The sequence below is a fragment of the Rhea americana genome, unplaced genomic scaffold (assembly GCF_003343005.1).
Source record: "Rhea americana isolate MKP2758 unplaced genomic scaffold, rheAme1 scaffold_19, whole genome shotgun sequence".
In the NCBI taxonomy this organism is placed as follows: Eukaryota; Metazoa; Chordata; class Aves; order Rheiformes; family Rheidae; genus Rhea; species Rhea americana.
Genome location: NW_028186038.1, coordinates 2,654,234 through 2,674,928, shown reverse-complemented (window position 1 = coordinate 2,674,928; position 20,695 = coordinate 2,654,234). Strand labels below are relative to the sequence as shown.

Sequence of the window (20,695 nt, the reverse complement as noted above, 5' to 3'; positions counted from 1 at the left end):
CTTTTCACTGAAAATGTATCTCTATTTGCCACATGAGTAATGGTATTTAAATAACAATATTCTGTACTGTTTAGATTAGGAACACTGAACTGTGAAACTCAAGTCACAGAAGGAAGGTTTCAAGTCGTATTACATAAACCAATCTCATCTTAGTCGAGACCGGGATTTTCAGAAAAATCTCAGAGAATTAATCTGTCATTGAACTGCGCTGGGGAAGGGTGCCCAAGGGCCTTAGGTCCGTTCAGTAACCAGCCCTTAAACCTCTGGGACTGGATCCTCCAGCCTTTTCAAGCAGAAGGACACCACCTTGGGGCAAGCACTTGCTGATGACTCTGCTTTAGAGAAAGGAGATCTCACCCCTCTAATACCGTGTGTTCGTCCTAGGAAGAGCTGTTCTGCGAAGGAAGGCTGCCGGGACGACATCCTTCTCCACAGACAAAACCAACCGGACAATCCCCTCTCCAGGAACGCCCACCCCGTGGGGGGACAACCCGCTCTCTCTTCATCCCCCGGGTCACAGCATTTGTCTTGAAAACAGCCATGACTGGGCCCCCTGCACCCCAGCTTTGCTCTCTGTTTCTCAATTCCCAGTGGGTACAGCAAGCGGAAAGACCTATTCTGTCGATGATCTGCTATGAACTAGAAAGTCTTTCAGTTCCTGTACTGAAAAAATTGAAATTCTCTTCAGTGCTTTCCGCAGAGGAAATTAAAAACCTCTGATACTTACTGCCCCGCACTGCTTACAATGGTGCCTCCTTTTAGTGATGGAGTTAAAGCTTTCACTGCAGCTCTTGCAAGTCTGCTTCTCTTTGTCTCGCTTGGATTTGGAAGATTTCCTACASGAATCACTCTGAAATGAAAAGTACCATTATGTAGTTTATTTTTAAAAAATCACAAAACAATTCACAGAGTTATCCTGTCAACAAAGATSCTCTCCAGGCTACACATCACTCAGGCCACGTAGGAAAGGATTCACGTTAACAGCGCTGAAGGCCTGAGGTTAGCAGGGAAGGGCTACCTCAGCCATYAGACGTTTCTCATGTGTTACTAAGCCATATCAAATTGTTAGGGKAAATTCCCCAAGCCTCTCTCCCCCAAAGTGTGTCCCTACAGCCACAGAGATACTTCAYCTCGCAGTCTGTTGTTTTAAAAAACCCACCAAACAAAAACAGGATCTGCCAACACAGTGTTTTCAAGAAGAGCTTTCATTCTAAAACTTGCTTCTTCCATCTTGGTGCAATGYGATTTGGTTAATGTAAATGCTTTTGAGCTTGTGAGCATGTTGCAAGCTTTCCTGTTCTTGGGGAGGAGACGTGAGGAGCCTGGGAAACACGGCTTGCCTGAAGTAGTCAATAGTGCTGGTAGTGGACCTCACACTACCACAAACTAGGTGCTTTATTAGGAGGGCAGGTTCTGGGCTCTCTCCCAGCCTCTGAAGAAACACTAGGCTCCAGAGGAAGAAAGGGACACSCACACCGGAGCCTGCTGTAACTGCCCTCTGCAGAAGACTCTTTTCCATCAGCTGTCTAGGTATCCAAGCAAGACCATCCTCTTAAGCTAAGCACCTAGGCTGGTACATAAAGTCACAAGATTTGAATAAAACCAATTACATAATTTTCTGATAAGCTGAAGAGCATTAAAAAAAGTAATACACAGTTCATAAAAATACAGCTTATCTAGAGCTTCAAGTCGACCCCTGCTTGTTTTTTGTTTTGTTTTTGAATAAATAAATACTCCTCCTCCTTCCTAGTTAGGATGGCCACCTGTAAGGGAAGGCCAGTGCCCAGGGGTGCAGCCTGTGCTACCCACAGCCAGGCAGCATTTGCATGGAGACCTGGACCTGAAGAAAGGGCTGCACCATGTTTCCTGGTACAGCTCCTTCAAGAGAAAGGTTTGGTAATTCTATTTACCCTTGATTCAGACAATCTTTTAAAAAACTACAGCAGAAGAAACATTTCTTCTAAATCAAAAGAGAAGTATTTTACATTTTTTTCAGAACACCTTAAAGCACTCCAAAARATCAAGTGTAGCTCTTAGCCATGGTTACATCACATTTTCGTATCTCTTAATTTTGATCAGAGTACTCTTGAGAAAGCTGCAGATGCAGGGGAAGATTAGGCCTGCTGTAAGTTACATAAACTTACTGGCTCCTTAACACTCCTCTTCCCTTTAAATCAYGTGTGCACCTTAAGTTGCAAGTGTTCACTTGCTCACGTGAAYGTGAGTGAGAATAACCGACTCAGTAAACATGTCCCTCTTCAAAGTCTTTATTTAAGAGCACGATATAGGCATCTGGGAGCCAGAGGAAGGTGGCAGCACTTCGAATTAGAAAAAGTTGCCCATGGATCACTGGGCAAGTGTTTCCAGTGGGAGGAAATCCTGTCATTTTCCCAGAGATGCTGCCTTTGTTGTTACGATTAACCTACAGGAGTCACTAATACATATCTTCAGGCCAATTCAAAAATCAAGGTTCATAAACTTTAACTCCCATGGTGCAGTGTAGCAGCACGCACGGTGCATGGTGCAGTGGAGCAGCATAGCCCGACCAAAGCAACCAGCACTGTGAGCCCYGAGAACTCAGTCCCACCAGAATGGAAAGATGAGGGCAGGAGCTATRTGCCATTTCTCAGAGGCACTTTTGAGTACAGAAAGCAAACTTTGATCTTGCAAGTAAGGGCAGTTCAGAAACAAGTTCAGCTATATACCAGAGGAAAGTCTTGTGAACCAGAAAGTGAGATCACAGAATGAGTTGCAGGCACCCAGAAGCTGACTTCTCACAGCCTTCCTTCAGAGTCTTTTATTCTACCTGCATGGTCTGAATCATCTTGCCTGTYTTCCCCCAAACCTCCACTGGAATGCTTCCAAGCAGAAGAAAACCAAGTTGTTCTTCCCATCATTCWGTCCAACCTTTCTTTATTTTTCATTCTTCTTAACCTTTGCATTTCTCTTGGCCCCAAGTATTACTGATGTACTAGTTTCTCTTCACATAGTAAATCATTCATTTCAGTTCTCTTGTATTTAAATACTTCTCCCTGAAGAAGGATGAGAAGACACAGACAGGCCTGGATGCCTTACTGCTGATACCGCTCACATCTTTGAGTCTCTCTGACTCTGCCCTGACACCGCTGGGTACAAAACAAAGCACAATGTCTTTCAGCAGAGCTACTGAAACCATCCTGGCTTGTAATGGCRTTACACAACGAAACCATAACTAATTACTTCTAATTAGATCTTTCATTTTTATTATCTTTTCTACAACTGCAAAAGTAATGTTTTAAACTTGCATACAAGCATATAAAATGTTTTGTAAATCAGCTTGCTGAAGCAGAGTCATAAGGATTTGCTCATTCAGGAAAATCACTGACCCCCCCTATATGTACACAATAATTGTCCAAAGCAGAACACCTGCGAAGTCAAGTCTTTTTCCCCATGAAAACAGCGCAGTATTTCACTTTGCTTGTAAGGAACCAGATGTAACCAGTGCAACACTTATTTACAACTGAACAGTGCCTTGGATGAATCATTGGGAAAAATGTTCCTTTCGGATTGTTAGACTTCTCCAAGTCAGCCATACAATTAAGGCAATTTGATCTACTTATACTGATCAGCAGCAATCTACAGAGTAGCATTTTTATTTCTATCATATACATGGACTAAAGTAATCCATTTCTCATAAATCACTTTACAACTCTGATTTTGATGCTAGTCCTTAATTTCACTAGTGTTACTGGAACTGCAGGAGCATAAATGAAGCCGTCATTAGTCTTGTGAGCTGTTACTGGAAGGCAATCTTGAAAAATGCTAAACAAAATCAATTTTTGTCTTTTGATTGATACCTGCACATGCCTGCATAGGAAAAGTGCATCAGCTCCTCCAGCATGAATTGAATCAGATTGTTCCATGTAGAAATTGGTTAATTTGATTTGTAGTTCAGTGGGAATGTCCACCACCACTACAATGCATCTCTCTCTAACACAGACAGGAGTCAAGCTGAGTATTTCCTCTTGGGGCCTCATGTGACTTCCTCTATACTGTAAACAGCCTGGACAGTGTATGCTTTCAGAAATGCATGATCCATGTATTTGACACAGGGAAGAAAGCAAAGAGGGTATTATATTGGATGAGATTTTCAGAATGAAARTTATTAAGAGCTGTGCATGAGCTTTTTTAGACCATTATATTTTAGCTCACACTGTAGTGTACAAGCAYTTCCTATTAATTTTATTAATCAAAAAGGGCCTTTATAAAGAGGTCTCTAAGTGTTTCATAAATATTAACAAATAATAGCAATGCTTTTCAATACTATGAAAGTACAATGAAAATACAAGAGAGTTKTATTCTCTTTACAACTTGGCAAATTCCAGTGAGCAAATCCAGMAAAATTAAGCCAAGTGACTCAATATTACGTTATTTTATTGCTGATATTGGGAAACAATTAAGCAATACTTTGCCTTCAATCCCCGTGAAAAGCCTGGGACTCAGCTGCCCACCCATCCCACAGGAAGCAGACAGCACCACATGCTACCTATACACCATCCCAATGGAGAGGTTCTTGTAGAAAACAAGGAAATGCATTATAATCCGCAAACCTTGTTCATCGAAGACCCAGTCATTTTGCAGCTGTGTCCTTTGTTACTCAAGCTGCATTATTCAGTGTTAATGTATGTTCAGAGGGACGCTAGCATGAAGCTGCCCTACCCTTGACTGGAGTCCCTTGATCCTAACATACTTAASTAACTGCCATATTGCTCACCTCTCYTGGTGTACCCAGTAGCCTTACTTAGACATTAGCAAGCCTGATGGGAACAAACACTTCTGTGAGATCTGTTCAGAGACAGGATACAAAACAGCTTCTTTCAGACTGGTCTGCTTTGATCACTAACCTACTTTAACTCTGCAGTTGATTAAAATTTCTAGATATTGACAAACATTCTCTTCAAATTTTAAAATTCTAGTAGGAAAAAAGTATGTCCCAGTGATGAGTACAACTCTACAGCTATGTGACTGTAAGGCCAAGGTCTGTGGCTGTCTGATTAGGGAAGCAGATATTGCATCATTAGTGAACCACTGGAGTCTCCACTGGCTTCTGAAAGGCAGGGAAGAAACATTGAAGACCTCACAGTAACAGCAAGAAACATAATAGGCTCAGGAGATTGTTTTTCTGTTACTTATTAATTGCTCTGTATTTCATCCTATGTAGGGGCCAGTAGCTTAAAATTATACCTCAATGTTACATATACATTATACAGAAGGGACACATGCTGACAAGATGCTTGCATGGGCAGACACATGAGTAACAAAAGTGTTTCAAATCCTTTTTGTTCTYATTATGCTTATGCAGCTGTGTATTCTCATTTGCAAATGATGTACTCGCACATGTACGCATTGAGGCAGAGCTTCGGTAGGTGCTTCTGGAAAGCTGGATGTACATAAGAAATCACATTCTGCAATGCCACAGAACTGTTTGGTTTGTATCTCCGTATACCGATGTCATTACATGCAAGATCGTATGGAAGACRGTCTTCCACTGGGTTGTGCTCTGCATGTGCACAGAGAAAGTTTAGTACTAAACTGTGTGATCTCTGCTAACAGTGCAGCAGTTACCACAACATCGTACAGCAAGCAGATTGTACTTCCTGTACTACRTTTTTACTCCCTGGTTAGGCTAACAAGCAGCACTTAAGATCCCCACAGATTCTTCACTAGGCTCAGCAGAACCACAGGAAGGAGCTATTAGTTTGCTGACCACCACTACCACCAAGCGGTTTGCATGTGGAAGCTGTTAAGCACAAAATGTACTTCTTGCTCATGCAGTCAGCAACGTTTTAAAACAGATGTCATCATTAAAGGTTAATATTTTTTAAAGCTGTAACTAATTCATTGCTCACACTGATGTTATCCACTTGTTAAAACACAGCAAAACGAGATACAAAAAACAGTACTATGAATACGGAGTATGYTAGCTTTGATCTTTTCTACTTTTATTTCTATTTATGAAACTTAAATTTTTCTTTAAATATACAACTTAAGGAAAATTACTTAATATGTCAAGGCATACTAYGCAAACCACTGACACAAATTCTACCATCAGCTAAAGAAATCCAAATATTTACGTCTTTACTTAGAACTAAAATTTATTTTAAGATCAACTGAAATTTTTGTGCGCTTATTTTTAGATGCTGTTTGAAAACACTTTTTCATTAAGTAGCTAGCTCACTGTAGCATCTGTAACTCGAGTAACAATGGCAGTGACTTTGAAACTAACTATAAACAAAAATTCTTTAGGGAAAATAAAATATGTGAGCAAAAAATAAACAGTAAAGAGTATTTTAATTACAAGCACATTTATTTTTAATAAAACCTGTTCTTGTTCATACAGGTCAGCTTGCTGACTTGGCAACTTTTCACTGATACTCTGTAAACTCTACCAGTAGGTCACAGGTTGGGCCAGAGGTCTGGAAGAGCCTGTTAAGTGGTTCCTTTATTACTGAAAAGGTCAGGCTAATATGTAATATCCTATAGTATATCTCAGCAGATGTTAGTTGTGGTTTTTTTTTCTCTCCCCAGCAAACTCAGCTGACCCTAAAGCATTTCCTGAAAATCTCTTGTTCTCAAAAGACATTTTAGAAGGGAAATACATGCAAAAATATAGACCTTCTTAAGGACTGAAATCCTCTTTTTAAAGCAGCACTGGTTTGACTCAGCAGCAGAGTGCTATGCACAGTAAAATGAAAAATAGTTTTAAAAATGCATTTTGCCTTTATAGCAACTAACTACTGAAAGGGTAAAGATGTATGAAAGCACTATCAAGTCCTCCTCCAGACTGGCAGAAAAAGGAAAAGCACACTATGAAAAAAGTGTTAATCAAACTTTGGTTCTGGAGTTGAAGTTCTGAGTTATACAACATAAACCAGTCGGRCTTCCTTCTTTCTCTATCCCCCCACTCCAGCATTCAATATACCTCCCTACCCAAATTAAAAAAAATATATAGTTTGTGCAGCACATATCTAGAAGAAGAGGACTTAAATTCACTGACGGTGCAAATTCTGCAAGCAGTTGGGGGTATAACTTAGATAAGAAATTAAGAACAGCACAGCTGCAGCAAGAGAGAGTAGAATATAAAGATGCACTGAAATAACTGATCTTTTCCCGCTACAAAAGAAATACATACATACATATATATATATATATATATATATAAATAAACAAAACCAGCTGCTATACCAAAAGTATTAGCTTCAAATCACTTACCCCTCCAAATGCACCACCACCATCTGCCCCTGGCATAGATTCGACAGAGCTGGTGCTTGCTATCTGAAGGAAACACAATGACACAGAACACTTCAGTGCAGAGATTCCTCCTAAAATATATTAAATGTTAAAAACAAAACACAGAATAATTTAGCTCTAACTCCTCAACTGTTCTGCTTGCAAGTATACTTTAACTGCAYGTGCACTCAACCACTCTCAAATACTCAGTCAGCTCTGAAGTGGGTGACTTTACAGATGGCACTGCATTGTCAGGGCTGCTCTTCACTGTCTTGCGTGCSTCTCTCCGAGAGCACTGTATAAAACAAACTGGCAGATTTTGAATTGCACCTCTCCATTTAATCCGTATAAGCCAAAAGGGCAAGTGCTTTGTGTGGTCAGTGGATTTGAAGGAGAAAGGCTATTTACCCCATTCAAAAAGTATTCCTTTAAGTTTTTTCTTAATTGCAAGATATTTCTTAATGTCTTATGTAAAATAAAAATGCAAACTGGCATCTATAAGTATGCAATACATAAACTGGAAGGCAAATAACAAGCTTGTGTACACTGAAATCACAGGCCACATCCTAAAAGGAAGAGTATTTCATCTGTCATTAATTTACAGGGGTTGTAGATGCTTTGTTCTCAAAAGATTAGGCTATTCACAACCAAGTCTCCCATTACACTTGTAGAGTATTCCTCTTTTGCCAGTCAAACATTTTGAGCTTATCCAAATCTCCAAACCATTTGGCACTCCAGCTTCCCCTCCAATTTTAAAGCAAAATGTTTTACCTCTGCTGTTAGAAACGACCTGAAGTGTAGCACTGAGCAAGCAACCAGACTGAAGAGGTTCATTCTGCTCTCTACTCTAACTAGTTATATACAGTCATGCAGCCGTGGAGAACAAACAGCATGAGCAAACACAGCGGTGAGGTCTAAACGCAGCCTGGACCACGGCAAACTCCCCGGTAGGACTGTACCGCCCGAAGAGGGCTTGCTTAGGGAAGGAAGCCTTACCAAGCGGGAAGCAACGTGTACTCAGCCTACTATATCTGCCTCTGCAAAAGCCCAGCGATCCTATRGTCTTCCTAGTCCTCAGCAGTTTCTCTGAGCAGAAATCCTAGAATCAACCCAGGCACCACAGGCCACCCTGCCCAGCAAGGACACACAGCTACTCCGACACAGCAGTCAGGAGTGGAAGTGAACAGCAAGGAGAGAAAATGGGGTCTGAAAGAGAGATGGAGAAACTCCCCCGTAAGTTTAGTGAAAAGGGGAAAATTCTCCAGTTGTCCTTCCAGATCCTTTTTTATATTTATCTGGAATAACATGCTAAACACATTATACATCTTAAATATGCAAATAATAACTTAACCGAGAACGGTCAGAGCTAGGGAGAGGAATAGAAAAGCRGAGGGGAAAAAAGGTGATTTCACAGCCTCCAAATATCGTGATTTAACAGAAGCGCTCTCACATCTTGAGGTCGCCACTTCCACAGAGCTCAGCCCTCTGCTGAGAAGGTACTACTTTTCCTTGGCAGTCTTCTAGTAACACACAGAGCGGGTTCTTCCTCCACACCATGAGTCTCTACTCTTTTGAGATAAAACAGCTGTAAGGATGGCCCTTTTCCTTGGGAGTACATTTACATGGCTTACAAAGAAGAAACATTTACATAACCTTAAAAAGCAGCAGACAAAAACAGAGAGCAAGGAAATGCGTGTCATCTTGCTGAAGGAACTAAGCCACAGTGGGACCTTGAAGCTTTCCACAGAGGCTTCTTTAAAAGACTATGGTTACGGTAACTGTGCAGTGGACTGGCAGGCAATGACACTGAATAGCCACTTCTTTGACCGGTAGGACTTTATTACTATTCCTCTCACTTGCACCGTAGCAGTGTCCACGCTGACAGTCTCACTGGGTTACACTTAAGAATAAAAGACAAGCTGGAATTTGAAAATGAGAAAATGCACAGGTAAAGGAGAGGGCAAGCAGGTGACAGAGACATTCCTTTCAAGGACCGAGAGTCTGGGTTTTTTGTTTTTTTCCCCTAAGATTTTTAAATGTAATAAAAATAATTGAAAGAAATATCACCAGGAACCATAATTCCTGTAGATAGCCCTCACAGGCAAATGTTAAATATCAGAACAAACTATCAGTCCTATTGTCAAATCTCTGCATCTGCAAGAAACTCTAGATCTTCTGCAGGTGAATCACAGGCTGAGGACCAGCCCYTAATGCCTGTGTAAGATTATGCAAGTCAGCAGGGAAAAAGAAAGTATGTTAGGAATTGTGTGCAAAGACACACAGCAGTCATACAACTAAAATTAATCACAAACGTTGTAGCATATAAAATGTATAGCCACAGATATGAGAGAGGATGTTAGAAAAGTAATTTGTCTCTTTTTCTATAAGCTGACTAGAACCACAGTCTCATTTCTAGTAGCTTTTCCAGATCTGACCTGGAATCCATGAAAGCATAACTTATCTGTTCATTCATGAGAGCAAAAAAGGAAGGTTGCTCTAATATTTTCTCTAAAGCTGACCAGTATCCCATAACGATGATGAGCCCTGTGTAATGGATGCACCCACAGCACAACACTGCTACTAAGAATGCTCCTCATAGTTGTACAGTTTTCCTTACAGAACTACATTCTGCTCTTTTTAACTGACAGCAATTTCTGCCACGTTTAGCTTGACCTCAGTTTTCAGAGTTGATTACCTAGATAGCCTAATTTCCTAAAAACGCAGGAGAGAAACCAGTCTTCTGTTCTGCCTGAGATTTATGAACCAGGGGAGTACAAGCATGTGGTTACATCGTTAACACAGAGGCAAAAATACAATGAAATTTAAAAAGTAAGACAATAATTGTGAAGTTRAACAGACCCTGTGTCTTAACTGGATAGACAGATGTGCGCTGCTTAGTTTGGTTATCAGCAAAAGATACTTTTCCATCAGAGCATCTTGGTTCTGAAGGTGGCCATGAGTTAACTTAAAAAAGCATTTTCYTATTTTTTTTTCCAGATTTAAAATGGAGTATTTTTAGTTGATGAATAGTTCATGACCAGCAAGCTACAGTATCTTCTGAAAATGGATCATTGCTGACCACTCTCAGCAGTGRGATCCTGGACTCGGTGGAGGTTTGCAAAGATCTCCATTGTCAGGCAGTGATTAATGCTGGGATGAGAGGGATGAACAATATCTTCCCTGAGCCCCCTGGGAAATCACTCAGATACAAATCCAGCATGAGCTGCATTACAGCTCACTGGGGCAGTTTTAGGAGAGCACAATTTCCAACAATGGTTAGGTACAAAAAAATCCCAATCCAAAACAAAACAAGAAGAAAGTYTGGTAGTGGTGGGGGAAGGTAAAAATATCCCTAAATTTAATATCTACAGATGGACCATTTCCCCCTGTGCTCCAAGATCTATCATGTTTGGCCACATGACACCATCAACCCATGAGCAGCTCTGCACAAAAGTCCCAGAAACTTCCCTCTCCCATGTCCTTTTCCCTTCAGCTTTTAGTAAATGACTTTGCCTTAAGTCATTATCACCATTTTCAAGTCATATCAAAAGGTAATGTTATCATCCACATTCTCACATGAGAGATTTTGTTTTCCAAAAAGAAATTCTTAGCAAACACAGCAGGCAGTAAATTATTACACTTCTGCAAAAAACAGAACAAACTTTTGCACATTTAGCTAAAGATTCTATTTCTGGAACATGTTTATTATCTACAAGACAGCATTGTTAAGATAGCTACAAAATTTCTCAATTTCCTTTCAACTCTTTTAAACAAAAGATACAGACACCAAGATGCAACCCCAAGGAGATGGGGGAAAGGCAATGTACAAAATCTCCCAGGCACCTAAACATCATTCCAGACAGCCAACCTCTCATAACATTGAAGAATTACACCTGTTATGCTAAATGAGCTTCTAGTCTGGAAAACATGACTGATAGGTCTCTGCACTGAATTACCTTGGGTAATTTATTCCATACCTGCATGGCTGGATAACTATGGCTGATATGCATTTGAAAGCTGGGGAAATGGAGCTGACTGTATAATAAAGTAATACAAAAATCTAAGAATAAGACTATAGTATTTTAAAGTTAGTTGTTTAAGTCCAGTCAACTGCTGGTAAAATAAACAAAGAAGTTTAATAATAATAACAAAGAAGGACAATTATGCACTCGCACTTACTGATGAATCAGGAAGATGGTCCTCTTCTTGAGAAAAAGAGCTATTAAAAGCTCTAAAAGTTTCACTGTTCTGTTTGTGCTTTTCAATTGTGGCTTGAATGACCTGRAACAAAAATCCCAGCAAAGATAAAAAGAGTCACAAAAGCAGTCTTGGAAAAATTCTCTCATAGGAAACTGATCAGAATTATCATTTTAGTGAACAAACCCTGACATTTGTATAAACAAAAGAGAAACTTTAAAACCTTAATAACTAAGAATGTTATTCTTAACTCACTACTGTTAACTTAAAAACTAAGAATGCTATCAGTCAGTGTTTCTGYAAGTCAGCCTCCTGCAAGAATATACAACCTAATCTCAAGACCTAGGACTTTTTCCCTTCTTATCTGACAGCATTTGGGGGTTGCAGAAAACGGGAATCCATCCAAAGACTATGTGCACTGCACAGAGAGAGCAGGTCAGCAGCAGGACCCCCCAGCTGGAGTATTAGATTTCTCCATAAGCCGCTGTGGACTCACRCAGCCTTGTTCATTCGGAACCCCAAAGAGATGGTTTCAAAAACAGAAGATGCTGACTGCACAGTGATTTTCACCCATATCATAATGTTTTTTATTAACCTGAATCCATTCCCTCTTCTCCTCTTCTGTCCTGTAAAAACAGAACAAAAATACATAAGACATTATCACTCTACTTTCAGTAATTTTCAGTAAATCTAATTATTGATATTTTCCATATCTTTATATCTATGAAGATTTAAACTTATATATCCACTATACTACAAACATCACTAATAGATTATTGATCTTAATTTTTACCATACAAAATAAATGCCAAAACCATGTGATTGGTCACCTCGAAGGAATCTCTAAGTATTACTATCAATATCTTACACATTTAACAAAGCAAATTATCATAGMACTTTAATATGGTCTGACTTAGGACCAATAAATTTTCTTACATATGTTAATCAACCATTTCTGCTACCCATTGCCTCCTGGTTTAAAGCTCTGATATACTAGCACAATTAAACCTCCTAGATAYAGATTTATACATAAATATTCACAAACCTTGAAAAACAGAACAAACACCTTACCTGGCTTGCAGTTCCAGTGATCTCTTTTTTCCTGTTATCGAAAACGTATGAGCCACATTTTGCTTGGCAATTTCTTGGACCTGCAAAAAGAACAAATCAGCTTCTTGTTTGTCTCCATCTTCTTTCAATCAACGACAAAGTATCCTTTCCATAACTATCTGTCTTGTGATTAAACCCCAAAATCCGTATCACCAACTGTCCCCAAGCAGCAGCRGGAGAAAAAGACTGCTCCTGTCCCTGACAGGTGACAAGTTAAGGCTTTCAATCAGAGTATGTATACAGTCACTACTTTTTACCCATCTTTTGATCACTTCATAATGATAAATCCAAAAAGAGATCCAAAGACAGATTTTATAATTTTTATTATATTTTTGTATGAACATATATTTTTGGCTTCAGGGAAACAAATATAAGCATGAAAAGAGGTGGGGCGGGGAAAGAGACACACACAAACCTGCAGTCCTGCAATGTCCATTTTCTCTCGAACACTGAACTTCTGGCCTATCAGCCTCAGTTTTGGCACACAGTATAGCACCATGCTGTTAAACTGTAATAAGGGAAGATGATAAATTTAGTAGGATGGAGCCTGCATTTTAACAGTTTAGGACTTTGGTGCATCTCACTCTTAAATGTAATTCTCCAGGAGACATTTGAGGAGTAGGCTGAAATCACACATCATTACGTGAGGGAAGAGGACAGACAGAAACACTGGCCATTTCCCTCCTCTTCTCTCTTTCGTCTTGGTTGCTCTCTCTGGCACCAACAGAACTGCCTCAAAAGCAAACGAGAGCCCTTCTCTCAATATGAACAAGAGCTGGTCATCCTAACCAGCAACACAAGCCAGTGGGCAACGTGCCTCTGCGGGCACTTTGCAGGAGTGTCACCTCCAAGGAGCTGTGTGGGAACATCTTGGAGCTGGCAAGCCATCGGTGAGGAATAACACGGGAGGAGGAAGGAACTCCCCAAGGGAAAAGCATCAGGAGAAAACAGCTGCTCAGAGCAAGGAGCAGCAGGGCGCAGAGAGTGAAAGCTGCTTGTATTGAGATCAGGAAGACAGACRCGTACCGCTTCACAGAGCAACCTGGGAAATAACGGAGCAACAGAAAACTCACCAGGAATAAATACCTATCCTGTGCTGTGCCGTTTTTGGCTGAAAGTTTCTGAATATGTCCTTCTTTAATGAGTTCATTGGCTGGGTTAACAATATCCTCTTCACCACCAAGTCGCTCGTAGACCTCCAAAAGCTTGTGCATCTTTTCCTGTAAGTGCAAAACCCCCCAGCAATGTACTTTTTCCTTTTCAGGAAAGCATTGTTTCTACTTTAGATTAAGTTCTGTAAACATTAAACTCCCCCCTCCTCCACGCAGTATTCAAACTGATAAAGGTGACCAGTTCTTCCACTTGCAGCTGTTAYATTAAGTACTGAAGCAGTTCTAACAAATCAAAATAAGAAAGGTACTTTAATCTTGCTACTGAGTAATAGCATTTGGAAAGGTTTGGTTTCCAAACCACAAGCTAGGCTGATATGCTCCAAATGGCACKGTCTGCATATGGTGAGAAAGCGAGAGCAGATGTYTATGCAAGCACACTCAAAAACACACCCCAAAACATCTGTAAATCACACCTGAATCTCCCTRTAGATTATTCTGGAATTTCAGGTCTTTGTATACTTTGCATATTGCCATTTGACTTGAAATACTTCATTGTAGATAAACACCACTGTAACTCCTGTCCTAATCTCAATTCCTCTGATCAAAGATTAAAAAAATAAATAAAATAAACACACTGCAAAACAAAATGGAAGCGTGTGTGGGGGGAAGACTCAAAACAAATAAGCAAATCATCTAAGCCCTCAAACTCAGGGGAGTTATCAAGCTACTTTTTACAGAAGAAACTGGGATACTGAGCGCAGACAGCAGTCACAGACTTGAGATGTCTATACGTCTAGGAAAAGCCATCGTGAAAGCCAGATTTGGAAGCAAGATTTATTTCTTCCAGTTCCACAGAAGGCAGACGTTGCCAGCATCAGTTCCAATCTCCTCTAACACTCTGAGGTTTTGCTACTGCACTTGCTTTTCTCTCGAGCTGGCTCAGTTCTCAGCCCCACGCAGCCGCTCACGCCGTAACATCGAGCTTTGGGCTGGCGCGTGTGCAGACTGAACGCTGCCCCGGTACCTCTCGCGCTGCRTCGCTGGGGAGCAACCCCAGCCCATACCGACCCCCTGCACTTCTGCTGGGGATGGGCACCTGGAGGTGGCTGCTGGCCAGAGGGAAGCCAGGAGGCCAAATGCAAAATTCTTAATCAGATACTCTTCCTCAGAGTCTCTGCTCAGTCAAAGCCCTTCAGCTACAGAAGACTTCACTGCAATGAGGAGCCCTGATTAGGGACCTCAGGTTGTAATCAGCAATAAATAAGGGGTATAAAATTACTATAGCAGTCTTTCGTATCAAGTTTTTGAGCTGATACCACTATCTTTGTTAGCTCCACTTCCATCCTTTCTTCCACTTCTTCCATTAACAGATAAACACCCATCACAGAAAGCAACCACTGGTTGCCTCATACACCTGGTATCGGTGGAGACACTGAACAAAGGTCCTAACAGAAGAGCTGCTATTTGTGGAGCTTTTGAAGACCTAACGATAGAAACATTTGCACAAAAATATGTTCTTCTCTAGAAAACGCACTAGATTCAAACAGAAATAGACTTTCAAAACTGGTTTTCCCTGTGACATTTGAAAATACACAGACGTCAGCTGGTTACTTCGCAATAACAGCARCAGGAAGCAGGGTCTCACGGCGTCCCCACGGGGACTGGAAGTGTGATGGTATGGGCTGCCCGCCAACCCATGAAGAGGAACCAAAACAACTTCCTCTAGTCTGGGGCAGAGTGACGCACAACACTGTTCCCAAATACCTGTGATCTAAAATTATTCAAAATATCAGAGTTCTTAAAAAAATAAATAAATAAAAATAAAAAAAAAATCCAAGAGGAGGTCCCGTGGAAAGATGGGAGAAAAAAAAGAGATACAGGTGGACTGAAGTTAAGATGAAAATATACAGGTACATAAATTACAGGCTAACATCCAGTGTAAAAGGCCTCACTAAAAAGAAGGGGGAAAAAGTCCAGGTTTTGTGCTTTAAGGTGAAGCCTCCACTGTCTCCAGCTGCCCAGCTTTTGAAGTTCAGGAAGTTTACCAAAGCTACTGACACACATTTTTGTTCATTTAAACCAAACCAAAACAACCCTTAATCCAGCAAGAACTTGCACTAAAAATAATGTGGAAATCTGCAAGGACACCTTATGACCAAATCTAGTTAAAATACTTCCTACATTTTTCAATGAAAAGCAAATAATGATTTTATGAAGACCTCCTTTCTCAAACTACTGCATCCTCAAAAACAAGGAAAGGGAAATTTTGGTCCAGCAAATCATGGTAACCACAAAAGGATCATTTATGGTAAAAGAGATCTAAGATATACAACTTACGTTTAAACCCTATTTGGAAATTCTCTCCACTTTTACTTCAGTGAGACTATGGCAATGAAGAATCATTGGTTCAAGTGAAGATTACAGTTCCATTGCACACTTTCTACTCACCATCTTTCGGATGGCTGCATTGGAATGGTTTGCTGCTGTAGAAATGAGCTCCAGCGATTCTGCAACAAAGGCAGAAACAGTTACATGTAACACATACATACATAGCATTTTCCAGATTATACTGGTTAATAGCAGKTTTTTTTTCATCTCCCTTATCAGTGTTTCTGCTGCAAGACAATTACAAAAGCAAGGAGTACATTTTGTTCTGCAAACTAAAAAGAACATTTATAAGCAGTTGCATATACAGTAACTTCTGTATGATTAGCTGGTCCACACATACCTAACCATTTATCTTTCTCTTCTAAAAGTCTAGGGAAATCAAAGTACATAAAGTACATGAGACCAAAAATTTACCTTTCATGAATCAGCCTATTTCTTAAAGTTAMTTTAGGTTTCACTTAAGTCTTCACACGCATCTTTGAAGAGCATCTTCCCAAAACCAGGGCTTGTGTGCTTATAGTACTATGACCGCTACTTAAAWTTTTTCCAGAGTCACAAACTCCTATAAATCAATAAAAGTCTATTTCTCGTCCTTCTTTGTGTTAGTAGATTCTAACTTATATTTCTTGGAAGCCAATTTTTATTTTACTACTCCACCTATTGCAAGGATGTTCTCCTCTGTTTGTATTTGGGGATACAATGAATTAAATAAAAATTCCAGACGTTTTTCAATACAACTTTCAATGTTTTGCCATTGTTTATCYGCCAAAGCTGCCCTCATTCCCAGAGTGGACATATCAGCCCTTTTCTTCTCTGYTCCAAGAGCACTCAAATTGCTCTGTGCTGAACTGGCCATTACTTTGGTGAGGTCCAATTTCCATTTCYACTACTAGCCCTACATGAGGGTATCTGAACACCTAAAGGAAAAACTCTCCAAGATTTGATTATGTTCATTAGACAGAGAGGAGTTTACATGTACTTTCAGCATCTTTCCTGTCTGGAGACTCTTCTGGGAGTTTCTTTAAATAGTCCTTCAGGAGAAGCTCGTAACGAGGAATCCGCTGCACCGGCTCAAGCATGTGATGCTGCAAGGTCAGGTTTCCACACACCTCCTGTTTCTGTAGCCAAGAGAAAACAAGCACAGTGGGGTTGGGTATTGTTCCCATCTTTGGTGTTAGACAGAAGGAAAAATAATCACTCATGTACAATCAGAGAAACCCAAGAAATCTAAAGCTATCAGAGTTGACAGGTTTCATGTGAACATTTCTCCTGCACCTCTGCCATTTTCAGTAGATAAACAGCAATAGATTTAGTGTGTTTCTTCACGCACTCAACAAAGCTCTTTCCACATGTGGCCGTACATAGCATTCCCCCCCSMMAAAAAAAAGACAAAATAAAATCACAAACTGCACAGGGATATATTGCTTGCTAGCACTTACTGCACAAATARCAGCTGCACTGATCACACACTACCTCTGAGGAAGCTGCTGCCTCAAATCCTCTCCTCTCACAGGACCAAGAAATGGAGTAGGTTTGAGATGGACRACATTAAATATTACCCTAATGAGGCACTGAATTGCCTTATTCAAAATGGCACAAGTATTGCAGTGCACTGATTTTCATGGGATCTCTATGAGGTAAACTGATATTTCTGTGTATGGGGGGGGGTTAGTCGAGAGGGAAAAACACCATAGGAATAATTTACTTGAATATAAAAATAATACAGACAGAACCACAGAATGAAGTTTAGCTGATGCTCCCCCACACTTTCTGATACACTACAAACTTCATTTGAATTCCGTCCTGCATGGCATACAGGAATTCCCAGGTGGAGGGAGAAGAAAAAAAAAAAAAAAAAGAAAGAAAAGACAAATCTGGTACATAAAGTTAACTGCAACTTTTGACAGCACAGAGACAGTCAGATGAGTAGGCTAAGCGCTTTGGGTCAAATCTTTGCCTTATGCAGCTACCTGTGGTCATTTGCACAAGTAGAACATGTTGTGACATTGCTGCTAAAACAGCCTGCAGTGAACTAGTTAGCATATATTTTAATTGTTATCAGTAGGCTTCAGAATTGCATCTCCTAGATGCGTTGCCCGTGTTAGTATTGCTTGTTAAAGTTTTGCTCACAAAACAGCGAAAATACTCATGATCTTGGACAGCTGTGGACTCATTTTGCAGACCAGCACCTAACATGAAGCGTTCATTTTGGGAGCTCATGGGTGAAAAGAGACGGCAGAATTTCAGGGAACGCTGATCTCTGTGCCGTAGGGAAAACACAGGTACAACAAGCTGATTTATACTTCAGAAATAAAGGCATGTCAGAGGCTTGATGGCAAGTCAAGACAGCAAAATGGTCGTGTTCACAGAAAGCACGAGTTCTTAGTGCTTGTTTTAAAGTGTCCCAGTTCGCTCTGGAGGGCAGCTGCTCCTGTATCCCTTTTCTGAGTGGGAACGGGAAGGCTCGGTGCTGACGTTCTCCGGGTGCTGCGGCAGCACAGGATGAACCCAGACACGGCAGATGTGCACGGGGGCCACCGAGCTCTCCAYGAGCCACAGGCCATGGGGCCCAGGGCTCCCGGCTCTCCACTTCCCACGAGCAGATGCACTCCGCTGTGCAGAGCCTCAGTGAGAACAGACTRGGTTTAGACAGAGAAAGGTTAAAGAAAGGCCACGTACAGCAAAAGTCTGGTAGGAAAGAAACTTTCCCAGTTCCTGCTCTCTCCTCCGTGCTYCTCCAAGACAGAGCTTCTGTCGGATGCGCCGTGCTGAAAAGCCCTGACCTCTGCTCTCCAGCATGCTGGGGATTACTTGATTCCTGACAGCTGGCTGAGCCCCACAATCCTCCCATTTTGGGCATGCAGCTGTGCTCTCTCCTCAGGTTAACCCTCTCCCTGCCGGCCCTCGCCTCCCAAAGGGCTGTGCAGGCCTTCTCAGCACCTGCAGTGGGATGCTTGGGAGCAATCTCAGCCAGCTCCCCCCGCCCCCTTCAGCTGGCCCAAGGCCCACGGAGAAGAGAGGGAGGGAGATTTTGCACAGGCTCCAGCATAAGCAGCGCTCTCCCTCCTCCCCCACAGCTCTTCCTATAATGAGGGCAAACGTATGAAAATCCAAGCTGACCATCCTCGTGCAGAGCTGGGATCCTCAGGAGCTCTGTGCCACTGCGTGAGCCTCAGCAGAGAAACAGACCATCAACAGGCAGATGAAACCTGAACAACTACCTCCATCAGATGCTGCAAATGAAATGCCCGTGGTCCAACATACCAACCTCAAGATGAGAATATATTTATTAAAAAAAAAAAAAAAAGTCACTTAGAATTAGTAAAGAGGAAGATAAAATTAAGAGAGTTCATAAATGGATACGTTCAGTGTCAGAGCAACAGTGAAGGGAGAGGGTATCCTGCATAAGGGAGGACCAGGAAGGCAGGACAAGGCAGTTCACTAGTGAGAGTCAGCAGTGCCTTGGCAGGACTGTGCCACATGCACCAGTTTTTCTTCCTTCTGCTCTGTAAGTTTCAACAGAAAACACAGTGTAAAGTGAAGCTCTCTCTTACTCTCCCCCAAGAAGAGACCTCGCTCTGGTTTCTTCACATATCAGAATGACAGTAGTGAGTGCATAGTAATTTCTGGATAAATGGAATGCAGTCAAAATTAGGGTAAACTATACTGTTACGGCAAGTTTCTCTCACTCTAACTTCTGATTCTCCTCATAAACACATGAGTGGGAGAAAAAGCTATCTATCCGAGAATCCATGTCACAAAGAAAAAGAGAAGAAAGGACAGAYATTAAATTTTATAGTTTGGTATTAGAGGAATATTATCTTGTAGTTAAACACTATGAAGTACACTAGAAGCAAAATAAAACACAAATAAATAAATGAAGATCTCAGAGCCATATTAAGCCAATTAACAAGATACCTGTATGTTCTGAACAACATCTTTGAAGGGCGAAGACCTCTGCATACATGTGTTCACCATGTCCATTGCCCTGTCAAAGTTCTTCACATATTCTCCATACATCTTCAGAAAAGGAGCCAGTTTCTGTAGGATATCTCCCAGCCGGGGGTTCATGTTCCTATCGAAGACAGACAGGTGAATATAGAAGTCTATGGAAATCAATGCTATTTTAAGAGAGAAAACACRGATGTTGCATTTTCACAACCATTGTTTTTCCCATACACAAGCACTCATACACACATGCAATCAAGATACTTTAGACTAAGTGTAGAGTACGGTAATCTATACATACAGCAATCTAAATGAAAACTTAAACATTAATTAGACATATACTCTTACGTCAAGATCACACTAAAATTGACTATGCATTGTTAAAGAAGCATCTACATCTCTGTTCACTACAAAACACACTGCAAGAAACAGCTCGCTTTTAAAAATGATCTCTTCTACTGTAGCAAAACATCGGAAGACATTTTAGTGCAAAGAAATCACTCAGTTAATCCTGGTATCTTACAGGGGCTAGATACGAATTTGCTTTGAGGCTCTCATGGCTGGAAGCAGAGGTAGCTAGATACCCTCATCTCGCTGAAATGCAAGGTTAGGCAGAGTGCCAGCCCTCCAATATGCCAATTACCCTGGGACTCCGATCTCAGGGGTCCCTG

At 41.0% G+C, this 20,695-nt stretch overlaps 1 protein-coding gene across 1 annotated transcript in view; it reads right to left on the bottom strand.

Moving 5' to 3' along the window:
• The window catches only part of FGD3 (FYVE, RhoGEF and PH domain containing 3), a 106,976-nt gene that overhangs the window by 11,322 nt on the left and 74,959 nt on the right, over window positions 1-20,695 (bottom strand). Inside the window, exons 8-17 of the mRNA XM_085302549.1 lie at window positions 19,995-20,151; window positions 17,056-17,194; window positions 16,137-16,195; window positions 13,650-13,796; window positions 12,992-13,084; window positions 12,538-12,617; window positions 12,062-12,092; window positions 11,449-11,550; window positions 7,252-7,314; window positions 728-850 (exon numbers count right to left, since the gene is read on the bottom strand). Of these exons, the coding sequence (XP_085158675.1) occupies window positions 728-850; window positions 7,252-7,314; window positions 11,449-11,550; window positions 12,062-12,092; window positions 12,538-12,617; window positions 12,992-13,084; window positions 13,650-13,796; window positions 16,137-16,195; window positions 17,056-17,194; window positions 19,995-20,151 (994 nt within the window). The remainder of the gene's footprint in view (window positions 1-727; window positions 851-7,251; window positions 7,315-11,448; window positions 11,551-12,061; window positions 12,093-12,537; window positions 12,618-12,991; window positions 13,085-13,649; window positions 13,797-16,136; window positions 16,196-17,055; window positions 17,195-19,994; window positions 20,152-20,695) is intronic.